General features: G+C 45.6%; 1 protein-coding gene across 2 annotated transcripts in view; it reads right to left on the bottom strand.

Annotated features, from left to right (window-relative positions):
- The window catches only part of LOC144125100 (3'-5' RNA helicase YTHDC2-like), an 88,561-nt gene that overhangs the window by 41,972 nt on the left and 20,364 nt on the right, over positions 1–26,225 (bottom strand). For both annotated transcript variants that reach the window (XM_077658188.1, XM_077658190.1), the window contains exons 12-22: positions 23,875–24,053; positions 15,967–16,057; positions 15,615–15,702; positions 10,739–10,819; positions 8,672–8,878; positions 8,333–8,437; positions 5,688–5,853; positions 5,466–5,572; positions 2,637–2,908; positions 1,775–2,031; positions 1,293–1,405 (exon numbers count right to left, since the gene is read on the bottom strand). In XM_077658188.1, coding sequence (XP_077514314.1) covers positions 1,293–1,405; positions 1,775–2,031; positions 2,637–2,908; positions 5,466–5,572; positions 5,688–5,853; positions 8,333–8,437; positions 8,672–8,878; positions 10,739–10,819; positions 15,615–15,702; positions 15,967–16,057; positions 23,875–24,053 — 1,666 coding nt within the window. The remainder of the gene's footprint in view (positions 1–1,292; positions 1,406–1,774; positions 2,032–2,636; positions 2,909–5,465; positions 5,573–5,687; positions 5,854–8,332; positions 8,438–8,671; positions 8,879–10,738; positions 10,820–15,614; positions 15,703–15,966; positions 16,058–23,874; positions 24,054–26,225) is intronic.

The following is a 26,225-nucleotide window of genomic DNA, read 5'->3' as shown; positions in this document are numbered from 1 at the left end:
CTGCCTCATGTTATAGCATTCCTCTAACAGCTAGCATGTGCAATCTCAGTGAAACCCGCATATTTCACTGACAAATAAGAAAAGCAGTAGCACCACACTTTACATATTAATTTGGTACATGTTACAAATCTAAAGCTGTGTGACATTTTCTGGTCAATAAGATAAGCACTTTTGATTTGGTTTGATAAGACTTTAATATTGCAAAACTTAGTGTCTAAGATGGTTCTTCTGCAGGGTGATAAATCTTTCGCTTTATGTTTAATAATTGCAGATGTAAATGTTCCGAGACTGTCCACGGCAAATATTACCACAGCATTTAAATGATTAATGTCAATTCGGTTATCATGACAGCACAACGCAGCAGTCTGACAGCATCAATAACCCCTTTGGTAACAGCCTGCTCCAGATATCAGCAACAGCACCAGTGTTGCTCCTTAGAGCAGCAGATATTCCAAATGTGTTTTCTGGCGTGATGACTGTGTTGGAAATGCATCACACATATGAAATTCTTAATATTAAATAATAATGCCTAATAATGCCAGGCTTTCCCTTTTTTGCAGCATAGCGTGCATCTGAGAAAACAGAATTAAAAAATTTTGCAACCACCTGACTCAAGACTCCCACCACCGACATCGAAAAGGGCTCCGTGATCACCATTCCAATGTGAATGGCGGCGTAGTCTAGTGTCTGCAATCTACGTCTAAAAACTGTGTCGAAACATGCATTTACTTTCATGGTGGGTGAACAGTGCAACAAAAGTGGGACAAAGGCAAGACAAGCACTGACTAGCAACTGAGTTTATTGAAGAACAAAAAGTGGTAATATAAAATGAATGTAAACAATAAAAACAAAAAAAAAAAACGACAAAAGTTGGGGGGGGGGGGGGGGACAACCTATGTCACTATATGTTTGTTACCACTTTTTGTTCTCCAATAAACTCAGTTGTTAGTAAGCGCTTGTCTTGCCTTTGTCTCACCTTTGTTGCGCTGTTCACCCACCATGAATGCTTACCAACTGGCCCAAGTTTCAGCTTTACTCAATGCACTTACTTGCAGAATCTGCCGGTGATGGCGACACCTGTATTTTGTTTTTTGGCCCTTTCTAGTTTATATGGAAGCTCTGTTTTATGTACAAGTAGCAGCATTTTAGTTGCTAAGAGTGTGGTAATTTACCAATGCAGGTCAACTTCAATTTGACCTCAGTGTTCCTTAAAAGAATGACACATTCGGCAAGCAGACCACCACCAGTTCACTGTAAGGAAGCCACACAGGACACTAGCCAACAGTCCTTGCCTCGGGCTCTGCCTTGAGAGAAATCCAGTCGTCCAGCTTAAGCATGCACTTCTGAAGTTCACATTCCTCCTCCTCTTCACTGTCGCTGTTCTCCCCCAGACCCAAGGTCCTTGCTGGCCATGGAACAAGCGGAAATAAAGGCAAATGAGAACAGAAATCTGCTGGAGTTAAAACATCATATTGACTTTGCGTGCCTGAAGTTTGCTTTTCTCTGCTATGCTTCACCAATTAAGAATTCCACCTCTTTTGCCTAATGTTGCTTAATCACAACCATGCGATAAAAAATCACAGCTCAGCACTTTTTCCATAAGAAGACCACAAAGCAGGCTTCATGTGCCTCATTTTCATGCTCACAATGCTCATGCACAGTGTTACGCTTCGCTTTCGTCTTGTGGGAAAACTGGCGAGGATGCAGCGGACTTTCCCACAGGCTACTGTTGAGTTGAGCAAGAATTCACAAGTCGAGCCACGAGCCTACAAACCATTTTGTGGCTCATACAGGGCATCCAAGGGCAGGCGGATGGGTCCAGCAAACATGGCTACTGTGATTGGCGAGACAAGTGTGCACAGGTGGGCGTAGGCTGTAGGCCCCACCCTGGCCAGCTCGCCGTAGATGAGCCAGTCGGTGGGCAGCGAGGCCACAGCCGCCTCACGAGAGTTGGCCTCAGGTCCACCCAAGCCGTAAGGCTCTGGCTGGCACAGGGATGAGCGCACATGGAAGCGTACGCGTGAGGCACGCCTGGGCACGTCATAAAACGAGTGTTATAAAACAAGTGTTATAAACTGAATGTGTCAGTGCAACATACTGGACTAAAAACATAGAACAACCCTGAGGAGGACTGAAATTTAAGAATCCGTCTCTCTTATTAAAGGGACTAACATATTTAGGTAGCAATTCATGCCAGTGGTTTCCAATACTGCTCACGTCAGTGAGTAGTGTATGACAGCACGAAATGTACTAGGGCTGACTCTTTCTTCTGAATAAACATTGTTGGAGGTTAGCACTGTGCGCGTTAACTTCAAGTCAGTGTCTGCCTTGCATTGTGTTTTTAGCTAAATAAAAACAGCCAGCCAGAGGCAAAAACCTAACACGCGTCTCTCAGACTTTTGTAGGCTGGAGCCACTATGTAGTGCGTGCTACTTCCTCGAATTCATTCACCTAAGGAAAAAGAAAAATGCCAACAAAAATGTAAATACATTTAAAAGAAAGGCACATTAAAATCTTTGTAGAGGAACAAAAATATGGGCTGCCTAACTGTGACACTGCAAGGTGCCAAAGAACATCTTCAAGCTCAAAGTGCAAGCTGAAGCTCCAATAAATCCTGGCTGTGGAAGAGCACTCACTGGGCGACCAGCTGCCGCCGCTCCCTGTCCACTCTCAGCAGGTTTGGGTAGGAGCCTGCACACAGAGCTGCCTTGACCACTGCCCAGTTGTCAGCATTGCTGTTCATGTCGCGGATGTCACCGCCACCACGAACACGCACAAAGCCCGACGCTCGAAGCTGGCCCAGCAGCTGGCCTCGCACGGCCAGAACAGTGGCCATCGTGGCACTTGACACAAAGTTCCGCTCGCAGAATAAGCGCTCCGAGCCCTCTGCACGAGCCCTCTGCCATCCCTGCATCGATCAACATAATGACGTGCAGCAGCAGTTTGTCCAGTTCTTGAAAGTCTGGTGTGCTACAGGTGACCTCATGAACAGTGACCACAATGGCTGCTTTCAAAAGTGCAGGAAGAGGGTTGCTAACCGGGTTGAACAACAACCTTGTATACTCTAAAAAAAGTGGTTGATCAATACCATAAACAATGACCACAGTTTTCTCTTCTCTTCTAGTTACTCGTACAAGGATTAAGGTAGTAAGGAATCTGCTATATGGATGTTTGTGAGACCCAGGTTTAACGTATATATGCCTAGCGTCCCATATGTAGGACACCCCTTTGTGTAATAACCCTAAAGGTTTATTGTGTAAAAGCTTATGACCACTAAAGTAGGTTCAAGAGGGTTCAAATTTTTCTTGCGTAAGGGTTGTGTTATGTGCGTTCAGTTTTGTGCATGGTGTGTGTTCAGAAAGATCCGCCAGCCTTCTCTAGACACCGCTTTTCAGATTTGACCGCACAAACTACATTGTGATTTTCAAAAAAAAAAAAAAAATTATCTTTGTGCATTGTGATAAGAAAACCACTGTGCGTAATAATAAATGTGATTTTAAAGTTGTCAAATGTGTGAAGTTTTACGACACACAACAGCTTGAGAATTTGCTCAGTATCCTACATTGCAGGACAGCTCAAAAGTTGGTGTTGAGAAATATATTTCCACAAATAAAATTATTCTCAATTCTTAAGTGAAATAAACATTTTATATCAATAATATTTTAAATTTCTAAAATTTCCTAAGTTTTGGCAAGTAGGAGTTAACAATACAGGTGAGACGGAATGAATTTACTCCTGGAGAAATTTATGCCACACACCGCCCAAGGCTGCAGTAAAGAGAAAAGACAAAAGCAGGAGCTCATAGCCAACTTGCATCAAGAGCACAGTTCTCTTTATCCACGACATTGCTCCTGCATTAAGTTCCATCTGAGTCTTGTCGAGCAAATTTGTCGTTTAAGCACATCAGGCACAGAAAACATACTACTGCTCGTGCATACAGCGACCTCAATTTCCGTTTCAAAAAGGGGTAAAAGTCATCCGAATGTATTCCTTTCATTAACCAGCCATGGTGGCTCAGTGGCCTTGGCATTCGGCTGCCAATCCCAGGGCCGCGGGATTGACCCCAGCCATGACTGCGTATTTCGGTGGAGGTGCAATACAAAAAAAAAAAAAATGCTCGTGTACTGTGCAATGTGAGTGCATATTAAAGAACCCCAGGTGGCACAAATTTATACTGAGCCCTCAACTATGGTGTCCCTCATAGCCCATGTGTGGAACATTAAACCACACAATTTACAATTTACCTTTCCTTCAAGTGATAAGATATGACTTCCCAAATGAGCTTCTCAACAGTAAAGACATTGCTCCACTGCTTACTGTGTGACTCTTTACATTCTACTATACTGTGGTAGGCAAAACACACAAGATTTCTGGAATTTCTCTGTTCTCCACCCAACATATACAGGGTGTCCCAGCTAATTTGGACCAAGATATTAAAAAAACCTAAGCGTTGTTCGGAACTGAAATCGTGTGTATGCTGTTAGGGTTTATCTAAAGTTTCAGCACAATATTTTTGCTCGTTTTACTTGACTAATTAGTTGAGATAAATTAATTATTTTTTTAAATATAGCTCAAAACGTTCTGGCATCAATAGGAAAGCTGCGGAGCTCCACAAATATTGCCCAACACAGGCACTTCCAATGAGATAGCCTTAACGTGGCCGTTTTATCCGTGAAAAACGAAAGCCCGCAGAGTTTAAAAAACCACGTGACAGCGCGCTTCGTGCGCCCGATGCGGTGCGATTACAGCGCTCTCATCCGTGATTTGTAAAAACATCGCCAGTGCCGCGCCTTCTCTTCACTTCCGAGAAAGGGCTTCAATCTTTACTCGGCTCCGACATTATCGGCAGCAGCTGGCGATGCATTGTGCATTCTGCTAACGTGAGAGTGCAATTATCGCCGCAGAAACGGGAGCCAGCTTTCTTTCAACTGCCGCCCGAACCCACGGGCGCTTATCTTGGAACCAACCACAACGCGAAGCTCTGTCGTGTGCAGCACGAAAGGCACGAAGCGAGCGATGTTTTTACAAACCACGGATAAGAGCGCTGTAACTGTGGCACGTTTGGGTGTGCTGTCAAGTGGTATATTTTAAAATCCGTGGGCTTTCCTTTTTCCCGAATTAAAATGGCCACGCTAAGTCTATCTCTTTGGAAATGCCTGGGTTGGACAACATTCGTGGAGCTCCACAAATTTCCTATTGACGCCTGAAAGTTTCAAGATATATTTAAAAAGATAATTTATCCCGACTAATTACTCAAGTAGCACGAGCAAAAATATCGTACTGTAACTTTAGATAAACCTTAACAACATCCACGCGATTTCAGTTCTGAAGAACACTTAGGTTTTTTGAAAATTTTGGTCCAAGTTAGCTGGGGCACCCTGTATATGCTGCTGATGTATTTCTAGAACATAATACATATTTACATTTCAAATCAAGATGCCACAGTATGCCAGCTTCAAACCAACCTGAAATGCTCTGAGCAGAGCCATGTGGTCACTGTAGGTGTCAGCAGACAGTCTTCTGCGTGCCAGGTATGCACAACGCTTCTGACCTGGTTGAGTTGGCAGCACAACTAGTAAAGGAAAAAAAGTACACAGTGGTCACAGAAACGTAAATGAGGTTGAATGTTAAAAACTCTCAACCATTTGTCAACTAATTTGAAACAAATAAAACAAAGCACTACTCACAGGGATCCTTGACGGTGAGGCAGCTAACAATGGTGAGCACTGGATCGAGACATTTGAGCACCACTGCATAGAGCACCATCTTCCCCAAGTGTGGATCGATGGGAAGGTCCAGTAAGTGTAGACCCAGTTCTGTCAACTGCTCCGATGGGTCCAAAGCATCTATTGTCTGTTCAGGTGACGTGCAACGAAGGGGAACGAGCAAAGAGACAAGGAGAACAAGACTTTCAGCGAAGGGGTTAGTGGTAACAACCCTGTTCAATCTTTTATGGCAAGAGCCATTTTACAGAGCACTCCGGCCCCAGAGCCAAGCTTCAGTACAAACCGATGACACAGCTGACATGCCACCAGAGCCACTGTGCCATAGCCTCATGCGAGGCTGCTTTATGTAAACATAAATAAAGTAAGGAAGAGTGAATGGTGATAGCCAGACTTGGCGCGACACTAAACTTTCATGTAGCCTGACACCACAGCCATCACAGGTCCTAAGATAAGAAAAAGGAAAAGTGGATGATGGGCCAGAGTTGGCACAAAACCAGAATGCGCGGGCTAAGAAGAGCAGGTGGCTGCGGCTGACAAAGAAGCTCTCGCCCGTCGTCGTGCTCGGCAGCATGAAAGCCATCATCACCACAGAGAAGCCCCTACCATGCACGAAAACAATAAAGAAGTAGCAAAATATTGCCTGTTTTTATTGCACATACAAAGCTATGTAAGCAAAGAAACAAAGCCCCACAGCAAAGCAAGCAGTATACAATCTCCCGCCAGAAGTTTGTGTACTAAGCATCAAGTTTTTTTTGCATGCAATGAACTGTCCTTGGCTGTTAAGCACCGCTTTAACTCACCAGAAACACCACCCTATTATTTCACCAATCACCAGATGTGCAAATGCCACTGTACAAATAAAGCTGTACCATAAGCTGTAAAGCTGTACCCATAGCAGAACTCATGCAGGTCAAGCATTGGTAGAGCTGAACGCCAGGCTCTTGTGGAATGACAATGTCACCAGCCTTGAACTTTGTTTCACTTGTGCTTAAGCTTCGTCAACACCTCCACAAGTTTTTTTTCTATCAATTGAAGTCACGCTTTATGAATTAACATCAAAACAAGCATATTTAATTCCTTGCATGGAAACAGCGCAGTAGCGCAGTCTACTGCGCTGTTTTTATGCAAAGAATGTACCAACTAGCCCGGCTTACTCCTTTGTTGAAGCATATTTAAAAATTTTTCCTTTCTTTGACTAATATAGCGGGCTTCATATCATCCCAAGTAGCTGCAAGGAGCTAGAACATGCATGCACACAGGTCTCTGCACCATTTTTTACTGGTGACAACCATTTCTGGACCTCAGTGAGGGCGGCTAAGTGGTTGTGGTCATCATCCAAAAGCCAGAATGAATGTGCCTTTCCTTTCCTCTCCTCAGCACACTAAGCTCTGATGACAGATGATGTAAACTTGGTTCAACTTGGACAGTTACCGTGCCTTTCCTCTCATCATTAGCTATTTCTTCAGCAACACCAAGTGAAAAGCAGAGAGCTTTGCACGACAGTCACTATGCCTTTCCTCTGCCCTACTCATAGAAGTGCCCCCAGAAGCCTGAATACTGCCACTACTTAACCTAACTGAAAAGTCTAACTGCCACCAGTACATTTAATCATAAGATGGATAAAGAATTTTCATAACTTCTACTATGCTGTTTTGAAGGTTTCATTCGTGCAGATAAGTGCACAGAGACAAAACAGATGACTGCATTGTTCAGTGCTCCTTCCCACAGGTTAAACATCATTCTTGTAAAAGCCGCCTTTATGGCACAGCAGACCACGTGAACGAGACTTTAGAGCATGATGTGACACATGCCACAGACACAATGGCCATGCCAACTGTGGCTAAGCATAACTACTAAACTTTGATGCAGTGTCAACTGGTTTTCAGTCTGAAGGTTTCGTGGTCAAAGCTTAGCAGCGAGACTTAGGAGGTAGGCAAAAGGGTTTGACTCGTCAGGGCTCGCACAGCTGCATGAGGGAGCCTGCTGCCTCGGCAGTTCAAAGTCAAGAGCACCTGTTCTAGAACCTCGATTTTCTGCGACACCAGTGAGGACTTGATAGCATAGACATAGGCAAGTGGACACATCACCAAGATGGAGGCAAGCCAAATGGGGGCATCCCTTGAGGAATCGCCGGGCCTTAAATTTGAGAGTTTTTGCATAGTACACATACTGGCATGGACAATCGGATTACCGCGACGCCTATGCACATGTGCAGCGGCAGGTGCACGTAGAGCTGAGGCCCACAACTGCACCACCATGCAGTAATCCTGTATATGTCCATGCTAGTATGCTTCTGCTATGCTAAAGTTCTCTATCATGCTGCCATTCTTGTGACTTTACAATCGTAATGCAGACTGCCACTCCAAATTGCAGAACCCTTTACTAACAGCTCGATGGACAAAGCCATGTTCTACAATAGGTTGTAGGAGGTACCGACTAGAAGACTTGAGACTCCTGCACATTGTGGCCACAGCCAAGAAGCGCTGTGCCTTCTACAGGAAAACATCCAACCAATGCAATTAACACTTTCTAATAAGACTTTTGTAAACAACGAAGCCAACAACAGTGACCTGTTGAGCAATCTGCTGAAAAACAGGCACCCCCACCTTAAGAAGTGTGACAGCCGTCCTGGTCACTAAGAACGCAGGTGGATCAGGAGCTCGAGCCAGGAAGTCGGCAATTGGGACATTTGGTGCCACAAGAAGCTTCGCCTGCAACACAGTGGAAAACAAAGGATTAATGAGGACAAAACTTGCACAACAGTGCCCAGAACAGCATGACAGTAATGCAGGCATTGCAAATTTAGCCTCTGCTAAAAAAATAATGCGCCACAGTCTCGAAAACAACGGCAGAAACACAAATATAAGCGGTATAGCACCTATGAGGTCACTTCTGTCTCAAGGTAACAAAACAATGCAAGAACTGTCATCTCTACCATGACTCACCTGCAAACAGAGCTCCTGGAGGGGCAGTCTCAGCAACTCTGGCTGTTGGAAGGGCGCCAGGCTGCAGAAGCGCTGTCGGCTCATCATGTGGAAGCAGACGCCATTTGGGTGGGTGCGCCCTGCCCGGCCTCGTCGCTGCATGGCACTTGCCTGGCTCACCCACACAGCCTTGAGCAGGCTAGTGCCAGTCAGGCTGTCAAAGGACTTCTGCAAATGTTGCCACCCCACCCCCAAAGAAGAGAGCAATTCTTGAAGCAAACCTCAGGTAATGAGCATTCTCACACAGGTGAACACAGACATAGCAATGCTTTTGTTCTGCTATCACTGCATTAGTGTCAGCTAAACTTGCTAATGCAGTAACTGAAAAAATAAAAATTTTGATTTACACAATCGATACACCATCAATAATTCTCTAAAAGAAAGGTAGAATGGCAAAACAAAAAAACATAGATGTTTTAAAGTTGCACCTCCATCACTTCGCACTCTCGCCATGCAAGTAGATACAGTGGAACTCCTGTATAGTAAAGTTACTTGAACTAGCAAAAATCTATGTCGTATCAGTGTCTTTACTATATCAGTTGTTGGCGACTGCACAACTCTTAGGATCCTGGATACATGCTAAACACATGATGTTGCTTTAAAAAATAAACACATACAAGTACTTCCATCCTGATGTAATCACCCCACCATATGCTAAAGATCTATTTTCAGTTCATCACATTTTATGTTATGCTTTCGATTTTGTCTAAGAATAGTGCGGCGGCACTCTTCTTGCTCAAATATAATGCGGCCATGAATCTAATGCGAGGGAGGAGTCTAAGCCCATATGAAAAAAAAGAAAAAAAGCTTAGCGTGAACAAGGTGTATTCTGTAATGGACTCAAATGGCATTTAATAAAAGATTATATATAATAAGAGATAATAAGAGCTTGCAACACAATCAAACATGGCAAAACCTCGACTCAGTGCTGCCGCGCGTCCGTTTCTTGCCACCGCTGCTTTCAGGTTTAGTGTTGCTGAGAGCTGCGACCGTTTGCAATTTCCCCCTTCGATACTCCCCCTAGCTCTTTTGCTGACTTCTCCATCTTACTGGCCCATGCAACCTCCTTTCCATGTTCATATCGAGCATTTTTAATTTTTTTTTTCTGTGCACGCCACAGACTTTGCCTCATGGTCCAAACGCATTCATGATTAAAGAACGCGAAAATATTTCAAAGAACGCCATTTCATCGTCTTCGATATTGCCATCCATTTGCCCCCCCCCCCTCAACGACTGGCCTTGTGATTACGTCATTACGTGTCTGTTGCTCTAAGATGTCCTAAGCTGTGCGCAAGCTACGATGCCATCATCCTGCAGGAAGTATGTCGCCATGGCCAAATGCTCTTTTCTAAACCATTTCTCTTTTAAAGATGCCCTTACTATTAATAATAAAAAAAAATGCACAGTCGCCTATGGAAGGCGAAATGGGACCTCAGTTTCACTTTACTATATCTGCACTTTTATTATGTGCGAATTTACGATAACCGGGTTCTACTGTACCCAGATCCATAAAATTATATTCTTCAGTGCGTTAGGGTATCCACTTTTTATGGTTCACAGGGATTTAATGTCCCAAAGCGACTTAGGCTATGCGGGACTCCGTAGTGAAGGGCTCCGGAAATTTCGACCACCTGGGGTTCTTCAACGGTCACTTACATCTCACAGTACACGGGCCTCTAGAATTTCGCCTCCATCGAAACTCGACCGCAGCGGCCGGGATCGAACCCGTGTCTTCTGGGTCAGCAGCAGAGCGTCATAACCACTGAGCTACCACTGCGGCTAGGTATACACTTTTTAGTCACAAACACAACAGCCTTAGGTTTATACACAACAGCCTTAGGTTTATATTTCAAAACTCACTCTGCAAAATGATGTCTATACCAATGTACCAGCGACGTTTGACACATTCGGAAATCCACAATGGGCACCGAAATATTACATACTCCTTACTTCTTAACCTCCATAAATTACATAAAAAAATGAGCTGGTTTTAACCTGTAAAACTAAATATAAACAAATTCAACCAACCTCCTTTACTTTGCCAGAGTCAATAACGAAAGTGACATCACTGATGGTGATGCTTGTCTCTGCAATATTCGTCGAGAGAATCTGCAACATGCAAAATGAACAACGTAAGTCATGAAACACAGACCCCTTTACTGCTCACCGCACCAACGTCACAAGTAGCAGCGTACAATTCATTGGCCATTACAAAGCTCAGTACCAGCATAAAGGGGTGGGGGCATGTCACTGGCAGCGACGCATACCGCATTTACTCGCGTATAACCCGCACCCTTAACTTTGAACTCCACGAAAAAAAAAAAAGAAACTTTACGTATAACCCCCATGTTTACCTAAAAAAAAAAAAATTGAGTGCTAGAAAGATACAACTGCACACTCAGTGACCATTTCATTTTCAGAACATTTATTCAAACGACCACCACCACGTCACTAGTTATCAGATTCTCAATCGTCGCCACTCTCACTGCTGCCATCCGAGGCTTCATCGCCACTCTCAAAGACGTAGTCGCCATCGTAACCATCCAAGCTGTTACTGATGGCACATTTTTTTAAAGCTTTTATGCACCAAGTCAGCCGGTATCGCTTTCCATGCATCCACGATCCACTGGCACAGCAATAGAATATCGGGCCTTCGCAAGCGTCCCGTCGGTGTGAGGGTGCAAAGGCTGTCGGCCATCCACTGGGCATACAGCCGCTTCCCGTCTGCATTTACTCGCGTATAACCCACACCCTCAACTTTGAACTCCACGAAAAAAAAAAAAGAAACCTTACGTATAACCCCCCTGTTTACCTAAAAAAAAAAAAAATTGATTGCTAGAAAGATACAACTGCACACTCAGTGACCATTTCATTTTCAGAACATTTATTCAAACGACCACCACCACGTCACTAGTTATCAGATTCTCAATCGTCGCCACTCTCACTGCTGCCATCCGAGGCTTCATCGCCACTCTCAAAGACGTAGTCGCCATCGTAACCATCCAGGCTGTTACTGATGGCACATTTTTTTAAAGCTTTTATGCACCAAGTCAGCCGGTATCGCTTTAGATATGCATCCACGATCCACTGGCACAGCAATAGAATATCGGGCCTTCGCACGCGTCCCTTTGGTGTGAGGGCGCAAAGGCTGTCGGCCATCCACTGGGCATACAGCCGCTTCCCGTCTGCCTTGAACGGCTTGTTCAGGCACATGTCGAGTGGCTGTAGCATGGACATCATACCGCCAGGTATTATAACGAGGTCGGTGCTTGTCTCGGCAAGACGAGCCTTCACTGCATCAGTGCAGTGGCCTCAGAAGGAATCCAGTACAAGCATCGGGCATCCAGTACAAGCAGCAGCTCTGTTGCCGATTTCTTCGCAGTGGCTATAATCTTTAGCTTCTCTTTCGCTGTGAAACACTGCCGCCGAGTCGCACTCATGACGCCAAAACAAAGCAGGCAAACAGTGCAAACTGGGGTCTAGTACACGAAAAAAGCGCCTGACACTAGGCTCGACAACGCTGGCTTAAGAAAGCGTGGCCAATGGCCATTCTGTGTTCGAGGCACAGCTGGACTGCCTTGGTTAACACTTTCCTGCCCGCGCCTATTCCCATCGACAGCCCGCTATCGATGGTTTCAAATTCGTATTTTCCCGCTTTGGAAGCGTTCTTGGACAGCTAGCGCCATCCAGTGGGTAAAAAGAGAACCTTTCGTTCAGTTTTGCTTTGCATTTTGTTTTTTCCGTCACGCGACAATTTTTAAAGCCCCTTTGGAGTCACGTGACTGGCGCTCCTTGTTTACATCATGGCGGCGACGCCGCGAGCCGCAGCTGCACAGAAACTGCGCGTTTCCACGGGAAGTGATACATCTGTGAGCTCGTTTTTGCCACGGGAACAGCAGCAGTGATGACTAAGAAGGCGACTTTGGTTCATAAGACTTTAGCACGGACAGTGAAATTCCATCAAACCGACCCGGAACGTCAACAGCCATGCCTGGTAAGTTCCGCTTTTGCTGCGCGCTGGTCGGAAGAGATCAGGTTGTTTTGAAGGTCACAACTCTTATCTGCAGGGTGTCACCATGTTTCAGGCGGGATTGCTCTTCGCCGGCAGCGCAGAGAGTCGTGTTTTCGGCTAGAAGACAGCCAGGCGTCGACCTCGGCGTTGCGCGCCGGAGTGCTGCACGGCGCTTCTTCAGAGCCGTCGACTTCTTCCTCCTATTTTTCCCCACAAAATCATCAGTGAGATATGCAGGAACACGAACAAGTATGCGTGGATGCATATCTTGAAGAAATCGTCCTACAGCGAAAAAGATGGATCTTGGCGAGAGGTCACTCCAGAAGAGATGACAAACCTCAAGTGCTGCAGCACAAGCCCCAAAAATGGAAAAATACCGAAACTGCAAATTGTGCTATAAAGAAATAAAGGTCGAACAAAAGAAAAATGTTCTTTGCGAGACATGCGTGGCAAACCTCTCTTTCACGGCAACGAGGAACTGTATCGCGCGGTGGCACGATAGTCGGTAGGCTACTGTGTCCTTGCCTACCTCAGCGAATACTGCACATGGAAAGCTGAAATTTGCTGCAGTGTTACATCAGTCCCTGTTGTAAAAAAACCTATATCCTGAAATTTTTTTATGTTTTGTTTGTGTGAAGAAACTTTGATGTTTTTGTGCGTTTTCTCTTTGTGAATGCAAATTTTTTCATAATAATTTTTTTTTGATCACATACTTAATAAGCCGGTTGATTGAAACTTATACCATTGCGAAGAGAATTTCATCCTCTACAATTTGATACTATGCACTCCTGTATGAAGCAAGTTTTGTTAAATAGAAAAATATATTAATGACACCACCCAAACAGCACCACTTTTCCCGCGGGCAGGAAAGTGTTAAGCGTGGCAATTTCTGTGTCTCATAGTTGCCACTTGAGCAGCAGCACACACTACTCTTATTTTTGAGGCCTCATTCATCGCGGTACTGTGTAGCGATGGCAGTGCAAGAAAAACGGCCTTTGAAGATTTGCATGCAATTGCACTGATAGCGTGACATCAGGAGAGGCCACTGTGGCTCAGATGCCATCACTCGTGGAGTGAATGGGGAGCATGTTCCCTCTATCCAAGCCTCTCTGCGTCCGCCTGGCCAGTGTCATCCTGGAAACGGACTCTGTCCTAGTCTCACGCGGCTTAATTCAACCAAAACTGCACGAAGAATGTTTGTACACAACGGCAGCAAAGAGAGTGCATTACAGCGCAGAATGGCTCATCTGTTCATCGCATGGTTCGTTGCATGACCTGCAGGACGAGCAAACAGTATCAGCGTGCAGTGTGCCGTGGATGCATGCAGTCCTGACATGATGGAAGCATGACTATGACACAAATGCAAGCTGATATTATTGCTTGCAGGTAGAACACGGCTCAGAGCAAAATTAGCAATATCTTTAAAGCCAATTTTGCCAAAATGCAAATTTTTAAAGTACATAATTTTTTTAACTGTTTAATTAAAATTAAGTTAATTAAATTATTCGAACCATTTTTCGAGTCTCGCAGAGTCTAAAAGTCGGTCAGCAATTGAATTACATCACAGCATTGATGAATGGGTTTCCATCAAACAGCGTTAATTCACAATCTACAGTGACACATTTCATACAATCCCACAAGTTTTTACGACCTAGCTGCAATACAGTAATACTTCGTTAACACATTCCCAGTTCGTACGCTCAAAATCGCAGGCATTAAAATTGTCCCATACTGTTACACTATACTTCTTCCATTTAATACGTTCCCAGCAGAAAACATGATTTCCCGGCAACTACGTTTAAAATTTCGACAAACTGTGGTAGTATAATATGTTTATTGACCAACCGCACATGTGTAAACATGCAAGTGGGCCCAAAGTGAGAGCACTCGACATAAAAAGTTGAAATGTAGCGGCAGCAACCCGCCATCGCGGCTACTCTGCAGTGCCTAAATGCAAAGGGACGAAGCAGGGGTACGGAACTCTAGTTAGTTTCAGTTTAAACTACTTCAGTGCACCTGGAGACTGAAGGCGAACTGATGCTTAAAACTGAATGATTCCTTCCCACGCACATAGTGCGGTTAGGATGCGGCCGTGGCCGAATTGCCTGAGCGACCGGGATATGAAGCTGCTCTTGTTCTAATGGCGGTGGTTTGAATCCCGCTCGGAGATGAAGGTTTTTTCTGCTGGATACCGTTGTCATGACGACGATACGAAGCTATAGTTGGATCCCCTCCGGCTGCTATGGGAGGAGTCTGCATTAAATGTCTGTATTTGTTGGACAATGGTGTATATGAGAATTTCCTACCCCTGGCAAAGCACCACCACCAGTAATAAAAATAAACGGCGTGTTAGCATTTGAGACAGCCATTTTGCGGTGACACGACATGAAGAGGAGAAACACTGAGGTTTCTTTGCAGTGTGTAAGGGCAAGGGTGAGAAGCATCTACGAACTACAGCGATGCACTTACGTACGAGTCGACCGGGTCTGGGGAACACAGCTTAAAAAGCAGAAAAGCTGCGACAGACAGCCACTGCGGTAGCTTTGCCGCAGTACTTAAGTACTAAGGGGCGAAGCATCCAAAAATGAAGAGAAAGAGATTTTGCTTGACTTTGTGCTTAAGACAGTGCAAACACGGACTGAATTCTGCGAGCACTAGAAAAGAATCTGTTCAGATCTTGTGCTAAGAAATACTAATCAACATTTTTATGAAGTGAAAATTTTCGTTAATGTCTTCGTACCTCATTCAACAGTTGCATTTCTCAAAATTAGGCAGTTTGGATTGTATCTTTTCCCAGATGATATGCTTTTTCCGCATTTTTTTTTAAAACGTATCAATGAGGTTTTACTATAACAGGCGTCAACAAAGTAAAGAAAATTGAAGCAAACATACAATTTTTCGGACTCCAGGAGGCATTGTGTTGAAGACAAGCCGCTGCTCGGTGCACTGCACATTTGAATGTAGCATGTACAGGGAGTACCTACAAGGAATGAGGGGAGTAAGAGCTATTGCAATGAAGGTTTGTTTCACACAGCTACAAGACCAGCTTAAAAGATCTAATCAAATGCAGCCAACACATTATCTGAATTAATACTTACTATTTGTAAACATGCCTAAAGGCAGAAAAATCACATTAAATTATCCATAAAGACTCATGAAATGAAATAATGCAACACACTTCAGTTTTGATAACTTTTTAGCAGCCAGCCTTCAACAAGTAAACAATAGCTGAAAAGGTAGTCACCTCTTTTGAGCACCAAAGTTCTTGTCTGCCAAGATTTTTTCTTTCAGGGTGCTCATCTCGTCAAATCCAGGCAGAAACACTAAGATTGCACCTGAAAAGTGAGAAGAGATAAATGGCCCACACAAACAAAGGACAACCAAGCTGTGTTACTCTGCAACTGTGATTACTCAGGAATTCACATCATCTTGTTTTAAAAAAAAATGGTTCAAATGCCGTATTTACACGAATATAATGGCAGTTTTTTTTCCCCACTTTGTTGGTTTCAGAACACATCTTACATTATATTCAGAGTAAGAATATACAATAGAATCTCGATGATACGATCCGGTTGATATGAATTCGTAAAATGTCCTGGCCAGAGTGCATTGTATTACAGTTACAGTTAAACCTCGACGTAACGAATTTCAATGCAACGAAATCCTCGATGTAACGAAGTATTCCAGTTTCCATAACTTCGCGCCCATAGAACACCATGTATTTTTAGCCTCAATATAACGAAGTAGATTTTGACGCACACTTAATGCAACGAAATTTCACTGCTCGCTGGAAACGAACCCAAGCAAAAATTGTATCGCGGGCACGAGTGGTTGAGCGGAGCGCACGCCGAAGCCTGTATCAGAGCGCGTATGTGCAATACGGGCGCCGCACTGTTCTCGCGTACAGAGCGTATGGCAGACGTAAATAGGACAACAATCATAGTGGTGAGCACGCCGCCGGCTGCGCCATCTGAGGCAGTACAGGCGAGGCACGCAAAAGCGTCTGCCCAGCCTTGGCAGCCTGCCAGGCCAGCCCACGGCTCTCGCTCTCTCACCCAAAATCAGCGAATCGGCGTCAAATGTGATGCGCTGCTTGCGTTCGAAGGCAGCACATCGCGTTTATCATGTTTACAGGTGCCCAAAGCTTGGCAAAAGGACTGGAAGGTCAGTGCCGTTGCCACACCCATCAGCTGTGAAGCCCGTCGTGCACTTCACACCAGACAACTTCGCTACTCACTAAGATGATGCACATATGTGCAAAAAGACACAAACTCGCGCTTATGGCAGAAAACAGAGAGCGGAGTTGGTCTGATTTTATTTCATTGGTTGGTGGTTGGAGGACACTCTCCTTGTTTACGCCGGCATGAAATACAGAAGAGTAAGGAAAATGCAAGGGAGGTAGGGGGGCCGACGGCATGGCCTGTTGCGAGGCCGCTGTCAACAGACACAAGGCCGCAGTGGTAACAGCGGCGGAACGCGACGTCGCATCTGTGGTGTGCTCGAGGCACTTACAAGAGGATGATGATGACAGCAAAACCAAAATTCAAGACGAGTGCGTCATTCCAGTCACCCACGAGGTGGTTAGCGCGACAGACGTGCTGGGGCGGCTCGCGAGCTCACAAAAGATGTGTGTAACGCCTTTGCTGCTGGCTAAGAAAGGGCAGAAGTATTTTAATTGCAAATAAAGGCTTTTCCTGTCAGTTATCTGCAGCACGTTTTTGGCGGTTTCTGAGCATGCTAGGAGGCGAATTTCGATGTTGTGAAATTTCAATAGAGTAAAAGCTCATTAATTCGAACTCGAATGGAACCGGAAAATTGTTCGAATTAAGCGAAGTTCGAATTACCGAATGGGCGCTAGAATGAGCGGTCATTGCGCCCCACCTCGCAGCAGAATCCGAAGCAGTCACACCTAGACTTGTTATCGCGAGCTAGGCGCTACTACAAGTTTGTGGCGGGCGATTCTAAGAATTAAATTCATGCGGTCCTATGGCAAATGAAATAAATTGATCGGCCAGTTACGCACCAGAAACAAGTACAGGAATGCATTCGCGTGAGCAGCGAGCTTTAGTGCTGGAATATAGGATGCTATTTATGCTCCAAAACATGTTTATTTACGGGGAAGGGTTGTCAAAATTAAAAGGTATCAGTGATATTTATTTGCTTGCGTTTCTTCTGCCGAGACTCCATCAGCATCATTTGCAGCTTGCCCAAGAGCTCCAGCGCAATGCCCGAGTTCTCACTGGCACAGAAGTGCGTGCTGCAACATCGAGCGCCAACGCTACTTCACATGCACTTGGCGGTGCCATAGGCTCTTTGCTGCAGTCGGACTTATCACTGTCGGCTATGCTCATCGCCCGCGAGCCCTGTGACGTCTGCTGACAGCATGCTGCCTCAATTATATCGGCATCACTCGAGGGCTCCAACGTCTCCACACTGCTGTCCACGTAGCTCGCGGCACCAACAAAAAGCATGATGCCGCATTACTGCGTTGTGTACAGCACGTGATCACGACCCAGTGACCGTGGCACAACGGAAACCTGGAACGGCTTGCGCCGAAGCATCAGCGGCGCGGGCGAGTGCTCCGGCAGCGAAGACCTGCTTCGGCATGCATCGGAGCGTGGGCTCCGCCAGCCTCGTGCGCTCGGCTTTTTTCCTTTTCCATTTTGTTTTACATCTCTAGTAAATTTACAGTGCGTTGTACTTGCTATGGGCCAACTTCTATCTACGAGGAGCGGTGTCAGCCAGGGGCTCCTAGTTCGAATTAACCGTAGCGGATGCCGACTTGTTCGAATTACCGGAAGTTTTCCCCCACTGAAATACACAGGGCTGTGCGGGATCCGGGCGTCAGTTTGAATTAACCGTAAGTTCGAATTAACGAGCTTTTACTGTATACGAAGTAAACTGCCAATTTTACCAACTTCGTTAAACTGAGGTTTAACTATACGAACAACTCCATGCCCCACTGTGGATGATACGAACGCGTGAGCCACGATTGTACCCTTGAGCATCAAGTACTTGCCGCCTGTACACTGCTGGCACTGGGATCACCAGTTGCGCGATGTGCACCGTGAGTATTGAGCGGTGCCGTGCGACCCTTACATCGCTGTCGTCGTGAGTCAGCAGTGGCACATGGCCATAAATAAACCTGTCAGCCAAAAATATAGTTTCGTAGATTCAGCATACTAACTTTTTCGTTTCAGATGATATGAATTTCACATGATACCATTTCATGAACCCGTGAGATTCATATGATGAAGATTCTACAGTAATGTGAATTCTTTTTCTAGTTGGTCCTCTCGATAGCTAAAGCAACCTTCACGACCAGAATCACAAGCTCCAAGAAGAAGCCAACTTTTCGATGACCTTACAGCCGAGAGGAGCACAGGCAAAGGAGAGGGTGGCTGCAAACGTGGAAAGAAGGCAGTGCAGGCTGCTGAGAAAGAGAAAGCCCTGAACGAGTTGAGTGGAGTAGGGAAAGAAAAGAGTGAATGGGCACAGGACTGGGCAGCACAAAACACATAGCCGCCATGGCACGGCGATGATGGCGGCTGCAGCTGCCTGGGAAACCGCATGTGCTAATGCATCGGAGGCTTTGCTGCGGTCAGTGACGTTATGCCCTGTTTCTAAAGTGCTGCCTCTCTAATGATATCGACATATCCGTTGCTTCTATTTTTTCGCCTGCTGTCTCCGTTTTTTGTTGAGCCCTTGGCACCTAGGTTTTGGTTGGCTTGACAGAACAGTTATTGCGTTATAGTCATCATATACTTTTTTTTTGTTTCCAGAATGTCTCATACCCTCTAGTCACGTTATATTCGTGGTCACGTTATATAGGTATATGTAAATATGGTAAATACATGCATTGCAGATAGAAGGTATAGACACTGAAGAAGTAAGGCACTTAGTGTGTAAACAAAAGGCTATACTTTCTTTTCTTGCCTTCACTGACACTCTCTTGAGGGGGAGCCCGGTCTTTTTGAAATATTCAGGGAACATGTACTTTTGAGTGCTGATTCTAAATATATAATTTAATTTCACGTAAAATAATTCCTTGAGCACTTAGTAATTTGTGAAGAGCTTTGAAGAAAATTTGCTGCCGGAAACTTATTGAAATGTATGCCATTGGGTTCTCTTGATACCAAGGAATGCAATAAGGGCAAAATTATCATCCTGGCTATCATAGAACTTGAGCGATAGAGAATTGAAGCTGCCAGTTCAGAAACAGGAACACACTTTTCTTCTCATTTCTGAAGCGACAACTTCAATACTTTATAATTTAAGTTCTATGATAGGCAGGAAGACAATTCTACCCTTACTGCATTCCCTATGTCAAGAGAGCCCATAACATACATTTCAGCCAGTTTCCTACATCAAATTTTCTTGAAAGCTCTTCACAAAATACTCGCATAATAATTACATAAGTGCTCAAGGAGTTGTTTTACATGAAATTAAATGACATATTTAGAGTCGGCACACAAAAATACATGTTCTCTGAAGATTTCTTAACTATGACTGCATTAACGAAATTTTTTTTTTTCATGACGAGGCTCCACCCTTAAGTGGCATACATCCTACTTCTTTGTCCTTATACGCACAATATCAGAACTACTATTACCCCCGCCCCAACACAAACTCTGCTGCTGTTACTACCACATGGAAGATAAACCTTTCTTTCCATCCGGAAACGATGCAATAGTAGTTAAGTCATGTCACACAAGACAAGGTTAGCCACACTGCCTATAACTGTCTTCTCAACATTCTGAGAAAGAGTTTTGGGAAGAGAAAATGTGACGTGCTACGTGCACATCGAGAAAAGGGAACAAATATCTTCAGATGGAAAGAGCGAAGAGAATGAATGAGCCCAGGTGTTACCGTATATTCTCGCGTAATGAGCCCACTAGCATAATGACCCCCCCCCCCACTTTTCGCCTCGAAAAATGAGATGTTTTTTTCTCGCGCAAAAGCCGCGTGCTGATCTTCAGGGCCATATTGAAGCACGTTCGCGTTATCTCGGCGTGATTGGCCGGCACTGCTGACGATAACAATGTAGACAGATCGCGACGTGACGCCACCAGCTTCTTTTAATGAGAGATACATTGGCGGGGTAGCTCAGTATTCTGGAGCCCTTCACTACGGCTCTTCTACCCTTTGCTCACAGCGCAGCTTGGGTGTCCTCCTAGCGAGAGTGGCAATTGCCGCATCTTTCCTTTCCCATAAGCGCATGATTATTGTTGTCCAATGCGAGAAAAACGCCGGAGCGCCGGTGATGCGGATATGAAACTTGATGACTGTGCGCTTTTGCCTAGGATGATGATGGTGATTTGGTTGCTTAGCGCCATTTGTCAAACGTAAAACAAAACCTTGCTCATAGCACCGTTTGTGTGCAGTGGCAGCAAAACGAAGTACAGTATTTACACGATTGTAAATCGACCCCCCCAAATCACATTTATGAAAAACAAAAAAACTTCCAAGGGTGTTTAAGCTTGGCCTTGAATAGTTAAATGCGATAGCATTATCTAGCGGCTGTCGTTTATCGCCAGCTGCTATCGGTTGTCGCGCATGAGTGTGCCCGTGGGCATATTCCAAAACGAAAATGTATTAGTCACTGGACTACTCGACCTCACTAGCGCTGCTCTCGTGATCGCTGCTGCGGTCACACAGCACGTCGTTCTAGCGTTGTCATCCAGCGAAATCCCGCACTTCGCAAACAGCCACATCCCGAAACCGCGTGGAACAGCTGAAAATTTTCCTCGCTGCAGCTTCCACACCTGTATCACCCATTGCAAGCGTCAAACTTGCAGCCCGCGCGCAGCCGTTCGTTTCTTCGGCGTAAAAATTGCACCCATCTTGAATGTAGCCGTGAACGAGCGCCAGTCGCTTGCCGGACCTGGAGCACAAATGATGACTGACGAAGCACTACATTAAAAACTTGTGAAATGCGGCTGGCAGTAGTCAAATGCGTCAGAGCCAAAGAGAAACTACGCGTGAATGGCGTCGGCTCTTCCGTCGGCTACGCCACTCCCCGGCACCGCTGCCGTTCCGAGTGGGCATGCCACCTCGATTGGAACTGCGGCCCTCCCATTAACTATCAATGCACCGAGCGTGCATCTGAAAGTAAAAAAAAAAAAAAACTTGTTGGATGCATGAGCTTCCCGTAGAATGCGATTGCGTTATTGGGCTGCCGCCGCTTATCAGCAACCACAGACAGCGGCCACTTGTGGGGTGCCAGTTTGCTGCTTATCGATAGCCGCCATCGGCCGCCGCCCACGCGCACGGGGAGGATATGCCAGTTCTGCGCGTTGACATAGCAGCTGCTCAAGTCCAGCACCAAGAGAGATGCGACGGAGCCGCGCAGCAAAAATGCAACCACACTGTAGCATGACTGATATCTCGTTTGTCTCGCCTTTACATATAGTGCGATGTTTTCAATTCGATTGTAAGTCTCACCCCCCCACTTCGGATTTTCAAATAAAAAAAAAATAGGTCGACTTTCAATTGTGTAAATACGGTAAAGACAACACACTTGGACATCAGCCACCCGCCATATTACTGGAGCTGCGTGTGAGTGGTGTGTGTGCTGTGACTTGTGCGTTGTGGGGATGGGTCGTTATGCCAGCTACACGGCCAGTTTCAAGACAAAAGTCGTGGAGCATGCCTTGGAGCATGGCAACTGGGAACTACTGGAAAAGATCAGCGCGCATTTCGAAAGCCCAAACAAGGGAAGTTTCCTCACGTGGAGGAAGAAGTGCTGAACTACGTGAAGAGGCTGCGCAACGAAGGATGTGCTGTATGTCACGACCTCATTCAGAACCATGCGCGGGCCACTGCAAAGGAGTCACGGAATTCCTAATCCCGAATTTAAAGCCAGCAGCGGTTGGACAACTCGTTTTATGCGTTGGAACGGGCTATGCCTCAGTGGGCGTACGACGCTATGTCTGCGGCTGCTGTCGGACTGTGAGGACAAAGTGCGCGACTTTCATCGCTTTATCATATGTATCCGGGAGAAGTTCCTGCTCTCACAGATTCGGAACGCCAACCAAACGGCTATAAACTTTGATATGCTGAGGAACAACACTGTTGACATGAAAGGTGCAAGAAGCGTGCACGTGAGGACAACGGGCGCCGAGAAAGAGCGGTGCACTCTAATGCCCACTGTAACGGCAGATGGCAGGAAACTGCCGCCGTTTGTTATATTAAAGAGGAAGACTCTTCCAAAAGGCACCTTTCCGGCTGGGATACACATTCGTGCCCAAGAGAAAGGGTGGATGTCAGCAGAACTCATGGTCGACTGGCTCAAGACAAGTCTGGGGACGGCGACCAGGGGTCCTTCTGCCGTCGCTCCTTGTCTTAGACAGTTTTCATGGCCGCTTAGACAAAGGCGTCCGGCGCCGAATGTGCGAGATGCGAACAGACATCGCCACTTTTCTGGCTGGCCTAACCTCAGTGCTACAGCCCCTTGATGTCTCGGTAAATAAACCATTTAAAGACAACGTGTGGCGGTTGTACGCTGAGTGGATGGCAGCGGGCAACAATGACCTGACACCGGCTGGTAAGGTACGAAGACCAACCATCGACATGGTTTGCCGATGGATTTTGGAAGCATGGAGTTTAATTGCCCCCGAGGTAATCATCCGTAGTTTCAAGAAAACTGGGATATCAAACTGCTTAGACGGCACAGAAGATGACGCGTTGTGGCGACGATGACGACAACGACGAAGTTGCGAGCAACACGAGCGAAATCCTAGACTTGGACAGCGAGGCCGAGTGACAGTGCGAGACCGAGTCAAGCAGAGTGTGAAATAAATTTTTTTTATTCACATCGCATCCGTGGCTTTTCTATAGAGGTAAGGTTGTGATTGCATTTTTAGCATTATCCACGTTGTGAAATAAAACTTCTTCGCCCAAAAATTTCGAAAAAATTTTTTTCCAATATTATAAACCCCCCCCACCCCACCTCCCCACACCTAACTTGAAGTCAATTTTTCGGGAAAAAAAAGTGGGTTCATTACACGAATATATACGGTATGTGTGACTACAATTCAGACCATCAGTATGCCCACCAAAACCACAAGCACACAAACATGAGCAACGATCTGCAGTGCGGAGCACTGACTGCACCACCCCCAGGGTGTGAAAGTGGAAGATAGTTATTTACCCTCCTGGGAGCTCGCATGAACTTTCTGCAGCAGGGCTAGCAGCAAATCCAGATCAGTCTGGTCGTCACTGACGCTGCGCAGGTACAGGTCCAGTGTCTCACGTTCCACAGCTGTGAGATCCTGCTCCGCTACGCTGCCCCAGGCATCAGATTTTGGAATAACGTTCTGCGTCACCAGTCTGTGAGGAGAGAGATGAATAGAAGTGTTTAAATTTCAGGGCCAACTACCCAACCCACCTGCAGTGACTTGCTGGTGCACACTGGTCGGAACACTGAGTGGAAATGTGCTCACCAGAACTGCAGAAGTGACCTTAAAGGGGAGGAGGGGGGAGCGGGGGGAACGTGACTTTCAGAGGTGAAATTTTTATTTTTTCACATAGAGCAACGAAATTTTTCGTGCGTATTAGAAAGTCCACTGCATGCTTAAAATACCAAATTTCAATAAAGTAAACTAAGTACATAGTTTTGACATACATTTTTACCACATTTACACGACTGTAATTCAACTCGAATGTAAGTCGACTCCCCCATATCTGCAAGCATGGCAGTCAGGTCAAAAAGCACTTTTGCGAAAACTGGCATTTTCATGGAGATTTCAGTCGGTTTTTGCAACCTACAACAATCCCAAAACATTTTTTAAACTTACTTCTGGGTTCCTTTCAGGGAAAAGTTTTCAGGATAATTACAAAGACCTTATAAATACCAAATCTGGTGTTTTCTAAAAATCTGATTTTTTTAAATTTTCACGATTTAAAACCCATGCCCCCTTTTAACTACACCTTGCACCCAATTTCGGAGTGACAAGATGTAGTACTATCGTGCTCAATATGACTTGCAACATGTTCGGAGTGAACTTGCTGAGGATTAAGCTTCATAGTAAAATAATGTTAAAATGATGTGCCCTTATGAAGAGCACCCAAGTTGCACAAACAGTGAGTATACATTGTTCTTTGCATCAACGGGTTTTAAAACTTGACCTCTGGATACATCTTCTATGCTTTATCTCATATTGAGCGCAACAGTACATTAGAGCAATAGTAATAAGACTTACTTTCATTTTTGTAGTGCAGTACAAGGTGGCTTGCTACACACATACACACAAAAACAGAAGCCTGTGACATAATCACACGTCAAACTGAATGTTTTCCTACTGGCTCATGTTCGTGTCCCTTCTGACACACATTTGTCTTGAGGCACAGCGACAACTGGGATTCCTTTATACCAATACAGCTGCATTACACAATTTGTATCCCAGCTTAAAGGTCTCAATTCCTGCACTCAATCCTTGCGTCTTGTCACCTTGGTCTCGTGCCGCTCTTCTGGTAATACAGCACAGACCACTTATAACGCATACCACGGGAGTTGGGAAAATCCGCATTATAAACGGTACTGCACTGTAACCAAGACGTAGCTTTTCCATGCATTCGCGTTTTCAGAACGGCCTGCCTACCTTTCAAAGTGCGGCGTCCCTCATAGCCTAAGTCGTTTTGGGACATTAAACCCCCATAAACCAAACCTTTCAAAGTGCACCTGACAATACATCAGACGCACACTGCAATCACAGGCAATAAAGAAGTTTACTTCATCTTTTTGTCGAAGCGTTGTAATGAATGAAAGAACGATGTTATTTTAGTCTGGCGTTGCGACTGAACTACGTTGCTAATGGCTTCATCTTAAAAAATAGTGAGGCACTTGAGCGCTTGCTCGCTGAGGTTTCTCTGAGCGCAGTAGAGGCACAGTTTGTTGTAACCGTCGAGCGCATCTTCGCACGGAACTCACTTCGTCAGGCTCATCCTCGGATAGAGGCTCATCGCGACTGCGCACTGCTGCCACGATGTCTTCATCTGTAGTGGCCACTTCCCACACAATGCCGTTGGGGTTGGCGACAACGACGAGCTTCTCTTGTGCCGGTCCTTGAAACACTGAATACAAGCATTCAATGGGTTGCCCCAAGATAACCCAAAATGCCCCGTTCAATGCTTGAAAATGTTTGCAAGGCACCTGGCCTTGGCTTGCAATATCGAGGCACTCACAGGAACGCTCAGGGCCCGGACCTCGCGAAACCGTGCAAACAAAGTGGCGATATCGTCGTACTTCGACGCACGAATCCACTTCCTTGCAAGCAAAGCGGCGTACAGCGTCAAAGCACGCGCGTTGCCAGTGTGGTTTTCATCATCTGCCATCACCGGCCTCGGTCCTGCTGGTTCTGCAAACCCGCTCGGATAGAGGCTCATCATGCCCGCTGTTTCCATGGTGCTGCGAGGATTCCGGTTCGTTACTGTCATAACAAGAAAGCGGGGACGACGCGTTACTTTTACGCGAGTGGCTGTGCGAGTTCGATGAGCGGATGC

Source organism: Amblyomma americanum, chromosome 3, assembly GCF_052857255.1.
Source record: "Amblyomma americanum isolate KBUSLIRL-KWMA chromosome 3, ASM5285725v1, whole genome shotgun sequence".
Classification (NCBI taxonomy): domain Eukaryota; kingdom Metazoa; phylum Arthropoda; class Arachnida; order Ixodida; family Ixodidae; genus Amblyomma; species Amblyomma americanum.
Note: the sequence above shows the minus strand (reverse complement) of the source record. Positions and strands in the feature narration are given on the sequence as shown.